Below are 9,822 nucleotides of genomic sequence, written 5' to 3'. Positions count from 1 at the left end.
AAAAAAGAGCAAGAAGTATTTTCTTTTACCAAAAGAAGGTGGATCAATTGGACCACACACATTGGTGTGTACAAGTTGAAGTGGCTTACTTGTTCTTGATTTAGTCTACTTTGGAAAACTCCTCATTGCATGTTTTCCAAGTAGACAAGCTTCACACAACTGATTTGGATGGGTGATTGATGGAATCCCATCAACCATGTTCTTGTCTCCCATTGATTTGAGTGCTCAAAGTTCAAGTGCCCAAATCGCATATGCCAACACCATGAGTCATCTTGCACATTATCATTCAAACACTTTGCATAGATGGTTTTAAGATTCAAAGGGAACAACCTATTCTTTCTCATATGAACTTTAGCAATCAAGTTGTTACTTGAATTTCTAATCCAAGGATGCATATTATTCGTATGAATATCGTATTCTTTTTCAAGAAGTTGACCCAAACTCAAAATATTGCTTTTCAATTTTGGGACATAATAAACATTGTTAATCAATTTATGGCCACATCTTTACAAGATATCAAAATCGTACCTATCCCTTCAATTTGGATCTTTGAGGTATCTCCAAAAGAAACATTACCTTTCACTGTCTTCGTTATCTCCACAAACTTATCTTTGTGTCCACACATATGATTGCTTGCTCCATTGTCAAGATACCATAAATTACAATCATTTGTATCTTCTTCTTTGAGTGCTAATAATAACGTTAACTCATCTTCGTCTTTGTTGTTGTCAACAAGATTAATTGTCTCTTCAACATTCCTATGACATTCCCAAGCGTAATGTCCAATTTTATGACAGTTATAACACTCAATTTTAGATTTTTCATACCTCATTTCATTTGTACCTTGATATGCTCCACATCCTCTACCTCATCATTGACCACGACCACGACCTCTCAATGATTGGTGACTCTTATCTTCATTGTTCAATTTATTGGTATAACTTCTTCCTCTTCCGCGGCCTCCATGACCTCCACGGCCTCCACGGCCTTGCCATTGTCCATTTCCTTTGTAGCTTTTCTCACCTTTAAATCCTTTGAAGGATGCATGGGTTTTAAGAAGTTGCTCTAGTGGCTCTTCTTTTCTCCTTTTCATTTTCTCTTCATGGGCGAATAAAGAACCTTCCAATTGTTCTACCATCATAGAGTCTAAATCTTTAGACTCCTCAATAGAACATACCACATAACCAAATTTAGGTGTTAAAGAACGAAGGATCTTTTCTACCGCACGCACATCATCTACTTTTTCCCTATATATTTTTAGTTGATTTACCACAACCATAAATCTTGAACAGAAATCCAAAATCGATTTAGATTCGTTCATTTTTAAAACTTCAAAGCTACCCCTTAGAGTTTGAAGTTTTATCTTCTTTACTTTATCAACTCCTTGGAGAGAATTTTGTAAAATCTCCCAAGCTTCTTTTGAGGTGGTTGCATCAACAACCTTCTCAAACATGCCATCATCCAAACATTGATGGATAAGATTGAGGGCATGTTGATCTTTCTTTGTTGTCTTCAACAAGACCTCCTTTTCATTTGAGGACAAAGTTTCCTCATTAGCGAGCTTTGTATACCCTTTGTCTACAATGTCCCAAACATCTTGAGAGCCAATAATGGCTTTCATTCGTAGCTACCATTTTTCATAATTTTCTCTTGTGAGACGAGGGAATTGAAAGGACAACCGACTATTATTTTCCATGGATCTGATACCACGTTGTAGGACAAAATGATAATCACACCCAGGATAATGTCCAAACTTAATAGCAACAGGAAGAGAGTAACAACAACACCAAATATTAAAATGGTGTAAATTTGATATCCGAAAAAGTAATACAATAATTTTGATGAAAAACTTAGTAGTGTCAAAAGACTACTACTCAGCACTCTTTTAATTCTTACAACTCACAATTATATTACTTTCGCACTATTTTCTCACAAACTAAGAAGTAGTTTGTGGATTACTCTCTCTACTCTGTATTGCTTCTCTATTTTTTTTATGTGTCTTAAAGTGTTATTTTACTACTCTATTTATAGAGTTTTACCTCTTGATTACATCATTAGTGACATAAATGTGGTAGCCAAATTCCACAAAATTTTGCCGTCAAACTCTACCAAAACTCTACCAAACTTTGACTATTACACAAATGTGGCTACCAACTTTCACATTTGTGGCTTGCCAACTTTCACATTTGTGGCAATTAAATTTCAACAAATATGGCTGCCAAATTAGTTATAGCCAAGATTTTATTCCCTCAGTGCCACCATTTCTAACCTTTTATTGTTTCTAATCAACTTGGAAACATTAATCTCTTTATCTTCAGGAAAACCTCCAAAGAAAGAATTGATTGAAACTGTTCGGATACAGTACCAAAGAATCAATTAAGATTTTCCTCAACATTTTTCCAATTTTCATGTGTTGGGTCCATTTGACCAAGAAGTCTTGCAACAACAACAATCGAGAGAGGTAATCCTCAACATTGTAGTACAATATGCTCCCCTAGTTCTACAAGTAGAGGAGGAAACAAATATTTTTTTGAATGGTTTTTTGGTGAAGTTCAAACTGTCATCAAGACTAGTAAAAGACTTTCTATGAGGTGGAAAATCAGGATAGCTGACATAATCGGCAACATACAAGAGCAGAGTGGTTAATAGAATTCGACTTCTATTGTCATCATTTGGAAATATTCTTTGTATTTGGTCCCACGCCTCAGTACTCCATATATCATCTGTGACAATTAGAAATCTCCCACCCTTTAGACCTCTTTACACAATCTTCATTAGTTGATCATCGTTCAGTTCTTGATTGCTTCTTGTAATTGTAGAGACAACTTCAAGAAGCATTTGTCTCTCATTGTATTCTTCGAAGATAGTGTCCCATGCTTGTTTATCAAATTGAGAACAAATATAATCATCATAAACTTTTTTGTCAAGAGTTGTTTTACCTATATTGCACATACCAAAAATTGGTACGATAACTAAATCGTCTATTTGGGAAGTGAGGTGTTCAAGTATGGCATTGAAGTCATCCTCCATCCCAACAATAGTAATTTCCTAAATTGCATTTTTTTTTTCTGGTGAGGACTTCTTCTTCAGATTTTCTTCAATGCTTGTTAAATTCAATCTGTGGCACGTCTTTCCTAAGAGAATCAATATCTTTTTCCACTTTTAGCAATTTTTCCTCAAAGTATTTACAAGCCCCTTGTCATGACCCGCAACTTTTTCATACCACTTGGGCATGAAATTAAAGAATAAGTGAGCTAGCCTTAGTGGGAAGAGTATAAAGTCTCAGAAAGGTTTGAAAAAGACTGTAGAATATTACTTGGAAGGCCTAGACTTGTACAGAACTCTAGAAGGGTGGCCTATTTGTAAATCTGTAGGGACTTGTCTAGCAATTTGTTTTTGCACTTTAGCCCTTAGGTGTGAAGTATACATAGGAGAGCATTCATTTGTAACAAATCATGAAAAATCAAGAAATATTACAAGATCGTACAAAGAGCTTAGTTGAAGTCTAAGTCTGTGACATCCTTCTCTATATCAGCTAAAACAATGCCTCTTAGGCTTGAATCAACTTTATCTTCTGCTTTGTATATTACATCTCTGATCCTCTTTTCTATAACCTTAAGAATTTCAATGTCTTTGGCTTCCTTTGTCGTATCGTCAAGAAAAACTTGCATAGCAGAAAGACTTTGATAGAGAGATTGAACATGATGTTGTGTACAACTTCAACAAACCAAAGATCGGCTAGGTTTGAAGAGTTGTTCCAATGTATACATAAGTGAAGAAAGAGCAGCATATTTCTATTTATAAGTTTTAAGTATTATTTTATAAATTCCCTGATATTTAATCCCCGCGTGAAGTGCGGGTTATTTTACTAGTGTATACATCAGTGAAGAAAGAGCAGCATATTTCTATTTATTTGTTGGAATAACTAAAAGATAGAGTCTTGTAGATTTAATCTCTTTGATTTTGTCCAAATCGTTTACTTTTCCATCTCTAAATTTTTATTATTGGAGGACAAAGACATAACATACTTACCCTTTATTATTTGTTTAGTCAAAAGAGATGATATATGAGAACACAACCAATTACAAAACAAGAAAATCAAATTGTTTCACTTAATTAATACAGTACTATAGTTTGAAAAGTTCGTGTAGAAAATATATGATATGTTTTCATTATAATTTACAACCTTAAATAAATATATGTGTTGAAGTTAAAAGAAAGACACTAAGGATTCGTTTTGTTCGTTGACAATATTATTTAGTACTATAATTTTGTTAGTAATATATAAATGAAAGTATATTTTGATGTTTATGTTCCATACCCTCCAAGTGAATGACAATTGTTGTAAAGAAAAAAAAACTAAAGGATAAAGTGAACTGAAAAATAGAGCAAAAGAGAAGAAAAAGCTATTGTGGTCTTCTTTATTTCTGATGCAACTTGAAACTAAGAGGCCTGCCTATTAAATAGGCTTACAACGGAATTGAAATACTAAAATTTAGGTACCCACTAATAACTAATTAGCTATTAGTCTGGCACAATATCTAAGCTTACTAAAATAAAGGAAACTAAGATTTTGTCAAGTATCATTGAATCACTTCCCAACCACGATTCAAACATGCCAACTCCAAGTTGACCTCAGAAGAATTCATGTTTTGCTTAGGGAAGTGACTTCGTGAAGATGTCTACTATTTGCTCGTTTGTAACACAAGACTTCAAAATAATTTCACCAGTAGAGACAAGACCTCAAATATAGTGATAGTGAAAATGTTCAGTTGCACCAGTTGGTTTCTGATTAAAATCTGCAACAAGTCTCCTTAATTAAATTGCTCGACAAGCTATAGAGGTTGCTACAATATATTCAGCCTATGAAGTTGATAAGGCCACCACTTCCTGCTTCTATGAACTCCATGAAACTGCTCCAGATCCAAGATTAAACAAGAAACCATGTGCTCTCTTCTATCATAAATGATGCATGGTTGTGAAATTTATTATCTTAAAATACCAAATTTCATGCTCTGTTGTCCCAGCTATATATATCAGTACTCTATTTTTAGCTCCAAGGTGAAGCTTGCTTGGATTGTGCGTAAATCTCAATATGACTCTAACAGAGAAAGCAATGTATGGTCTTGTATGGGACAAGTAATTCAAACCACCAACCAAACTTCTAAAATAAGTCGCATTTTTCATTTCAAAACCATCATCACGACAAAATTATCATTAATATTCATCAGCATAGCAACAACTTTACAATTTACCATCGTAAACTCTTTCAAAAAAAATGTTGCATATTTTTTTTGTTAAAGAAATATGCCTTCAATTTCCTGTTTCACCTCAAGACCAAGAAAGTAATCCTACAGACCTAAATCAGACATCTCAAATTTTTTATCATGCAGTTCTTAAATTCAATGACGATAGACTCACTCGAACCCATATATATCATATTGTCAACGTATAAACATACCACCAAAAAATCATTTTTACCTTCTTGTTTTACATAAAGAGTAGGCCCATTGTTACTTCTTTCAAAACCATTCTCATAGAAATATGAATCAATCTTAAAGTACCATGTCTGTGACGCTTGCTTTATGACATAGAGTGCCTTTTTAAAACTTGTAGACCTTATCTTCTTTGCCATTAACTACAAACCTTCAAGCTGTGAGGCATAGACCTCCTCTCTCAAATCACCATTTAGAAAGGCAAATTTATCATCGAATTTGTACAGTAGCCTACTTAAATTAGCAGCCAAGGCTAAAAAGGTTCTCACAGTTTTAAATAGGGCAACAGGAGAAAATGTTCTTCAAAGTTAGTACCTTGTTGTTGGGAAGAACCCTTTGCAATGAGCCTTACCTTGTGTTTTTAGATGCTGCCATCAACATATACTTTTAAACACCCATTTGAACCCAATAGCTTTCTTTCCTTCTGTTGTTCATCTTGTATTCCTAATATACTTAGAACAAAACTTTGAAGAACTTGGTAAGAAACAATAAATGTTAAAGAGTTTTTTTAAACTAGAAAATTACAACTAGTAGAGAAAATAGAATCAGAAACAGATTAGAAACAACATAAATATATTTTTCTCGAAGAAAGAAAATTGAGCCCACTGAATGCACAGTGTCTCGTAAGGAAATTATTCCCCTCAAGTACCCGAGGTTAATGGAATATATCCTCCCAGGATAGAATGATCTTACTCACCGATGTATCGGTACCTAAAACCACAGTACCAGTGAACCACTCAAAGGCAGTAAAGTACACTTAGAATACTAGATTTAGTAGTATTAGAAGAAGTCTAGAAAAATTCGTTCAACTAACATGAGAGGAAATCCCTCAATTTATAGAAAACAAAGGGTAGTGTGAAAAGGTTCTTATTGTGCCTTATCGGAAAAGTTACAATCTTTCGGAAAGGTCACAACCTTTCATAAAGGTCACAACTTTTCATAAAAGTCACAACTCTTCATAAAAATCACAACTCTTCATAAAAGTCGCAACTCTTCATAAAAGTCGCAACTCTTCATAAAAGTCGCAACTCTTCATTTTCCATTCACACCTTTTAAAACCCAACAGTCCCCCACATGAATAGGGAATGACTCCAAGACAAAGAAACGGACAAGTATGTCTACTTTACAAGCAAGAATTAATTGCATCTGGATAAGTAGGTTTCCCCTTGGACTTTCCATAGTGAACATATGTCGGATATACTCGGTCAATCAGTAGATGCGATATCTTTGAACCGTCGAGCTTTGGTGTATACCTAGACAACCATATGTCACACAATTAACCCTTTACCGTTTATGGTTCTTACAGTTGTGTTCGTTTTAGCCATGAACACCTCCTGGTTTCATGAGTGTATAGAGAATAGGCTTTTGACAATAATTCTCTTTGAAATGGCTTACATTTCACACTCACATAGGTGATTTCTAACTGTGTCATCGCGTAGATACACTATTTGGTCAAGTCTGCCAAATATAGCAAATCATTAAAAACTTTAAGCTTTATTAACTCATTAACAAGACTTAATGTTTTAACCTCATTCCTGAACATTGTCTTCATCATGAGAATGGATTGAGTTGATTGACAATGTCAAACCGTCAGTCATAACATTGTTTTTGTCCTTGAATCTAGCTCTTGGGATTTCCAGTCTGGTAGATAGAGTTACCACCATGATGACTTGTCCTAAGCCTTAAACCCATTCTCTTAGATGATCTTTCAACTTTCTCTCTAGTTAGGCCTTTTTGTAAGTGGATCCGACAAATTATCCTTTGACTTTACATAGTCAATTCTGATAATCCCACTAGGGAGTAATTTTCTAACGCTATTATGTCTATGTATTATATGATGAGACTTTTCGTTATACATCATGCTCCATTCCCTACCTATTGCATCTTGACTATCAAAGTGTATGCATATTGATGCCAATGGTTTGGCCCAAAAAAAATATCTATTAAGAAATTCCGGAGTCTTTCAACTTATTCACTGACCTTATCTAGAGCACCTACCTCAGAGATAATTGTAGAGCTAGCGATACATTTCTATTTTGGAATATTTCCAAGAGACTGCTTCTCTACCAAGAGTAAATACATATCCACTCGTGGATTTTACTTCATCTGTCCGGTGATCCAATTTGCATCACTATCTCCTTTCAATATTGTTGGATATTGTTATAATGTAAGACATAGTTTTGAGTATTTCATAAATGCCCCAAAACTCTTTTCATTTGTCATCCAATGAGTTCGATTGGGATCACTCGTGAACCTAAAACCACAGTACCAGTGAACCACTCAAAGGCAGTAAAGTACACTTAGAATACTAGATTTAGTAGTATTAGAAGAAGTCTAGAAAAATTCGTTCAACTAACATGAGAGGAAATCCCTCAATTTATAGAAAACAAAGGGTAGTGTGAAAAGGTTCTTATTGTGCCTTATCGGAAAAGTTACAATCTTTCGGAAAGGTCACAACCTTTCATAAAGGTCACAACTTTTCATAAAAGTCACAACTCTTCATAAAAATCACAACTCTTCATAAAAGTCGCAACTCTTCATAAAAGTCGCAACTCTTCATTTTCCATTCACACCTTTTAAAACCCAACAGTCCCCCACATGAATAGGGAATGACTCCAAGACAAAGAAACGGACAAGTATGTCTACTTTACAAGCAAGAATTAATTGCATCTGGATAAGTAGGTTTCCCCTTGGACTTTCCATAGTGAACATATGTCGGATATACTCGGTCAATCAGTAGATGCGATATCTTTGAACCGTCGAGCTTTGGTGTATACCTAGACAACCATATGTCACACAATTAACCCTTTACCGTTTATGGTTCTTACAGTTGTGTTCGTTTTAGCCATGAACACCTCCTGGTTTCATGAGTGTATAGAGAATAGGCTTTTGACAATAATTCTCTTTGAAATGGCTTACACTTCACACTCACATAGGTGATTTCTAACTGTGTCATCGCGTAGATACACTATTTGGTCAAGTCTGCCAAATATAGCAAATCATTAAAAACTTTAAGCTTTATTAACTCATTAACAAGACTTAATGTTTTAACCTCATTCCTGAACATTGTCTTCATCATGAGAATGGATTGAGTTGATTGACAATGTCAAACCGTCAGTCATAACTTTGTTTTTGTCCTTGAATCTAGCTCTTGGGATTTCCAGTCTGGTAGATAGAGTTACCACCATGATGACTTGTCCTAAGCCTTAAACCCATTCTCTTAGATGATCTTTCAACTTTCTCTCTAGTTAGGCCTTTTTGTAAGTGGATCCGACAAATTATCCTTTGACTTTACATAGTCAATTCTGATAATCCCACTAGGGAGTAATTTTCTAACGCTATTATGTCTATGTATTATATGATGAGACTTTTCGTTATACATCATTCTCCATTCCCTACCTATTGCATCTTGACTATCAAAGTGTATGCATATTGATGCCAATGGTTTGGCCCAAAAAAAATATCTATTAAGAAATTCCGGAGTCTTTCAACTTATTCACTGACCTTATCTAGAGCACCTACCTCAGAGATAATTGTAGAGCTAGCGATACATTTCTATTTTGGAATATTTCCAAGAGACTGCTTCTCTACCAAGAGTAAATACATATCCACTCGTGGATTTTACTTCATCTGTCCGGTGATCCAATTTGCATCACTATCTCCTTTCAATATTGCTGGATATTGTTATAATGTAAGACATAGTTTTGAGTATTTCATAAATGCCCCAAAACTCTTTTCATTTGTCATCCAATGAGTTCGATTGGGATCACTCGTGAACCAACTCAATTCATTAATAGCACATGCTATATCTGATCGTGCACACTTCGTGATATGCATCATACTTCCCAATACTCTAATACAATCCAATTGTGAGTCACTTTTGCCTTCACTCTTTTGAAATGCAAAGCTCACATTTATTGGAGACTTGACAATATTGAAATCCAAATTTTTGAACTAGTCAAGTACCATTTCAATGCAATGAGATCGTGACAATGCTAAACATTATGGAGTTCTAAGGATTCTTATACCTAAGATCGCATCAACAACTCCAAGAGTTTTCATATCAAACTTGCTTTCTAGCATACGTTAATAACATTTATATCATTAGTGTCTCTATTGATGATCAACATATCACCAATATACAAACAAACAATGAGCTTGTGATTTTAATGTGAACACATTTATCACTTCCATCTTTCTTAAATCCATTTGCCAACATAGTTTGGTCAAATTTCTTATGTCATTGTTTGGGTGCTTATTTTAGTCCATAAAGTAACTTAACAAGTCCGCACACTTTCTTTTCTTTACCAGGAACCACAAAACCCTC

General features: G+C 34.6%; 1 protein-coding gene and 1 pseudogene across 1 annotated transcript; both read right to left on the bottom strand.

Moving 5' to 3' along the window:
- Nucleotides 1–871: 871 nt before the first annotated feature.
- On the bottom strand, nt 872–1,621 carry LOC125837589 (uncharacterized). The gene has a single exon (XM_049516681.1). The coding sequence runs from the start codon at nt 1,619–1,621 to the stop codon at nt 872–874; it is 750 nt and encodes a 249-aa protein (XP_049372638.1).
- Nucleotides 1,622–2,285: 664 nt separating this feature from the next.
- Nucleotides 2,286–5,635, bottom strand: LOC125837587 (putative late blight resistance protein homolog R1B-23; annotated as a pseudogene).
- Nucleotides 5,636–9,822: the final 4,187 nt, after the last annotated feature.

The sequence above is a fragment of the Solanum verrucosum genome, unplaced genomic scaffold (assembly GCF_900185275.1).
Source record: "Solanum verrucosum unplaced genomic scaffold, falcon-dt-bn FXZP01000263.1, whole genome shotgun sequence".
NCBI classification, from domain to species: Eukaryota; Viridiplantae; Streptophyta; class Magnoliopsida; order Solanales; family Solanaceae; genus Solanum; species Solanum verrucosum.
Note: the sequence above shows the minus strand (reverse complement) of the source record. Positions and strands in the feature narration are given on the sequence as shown.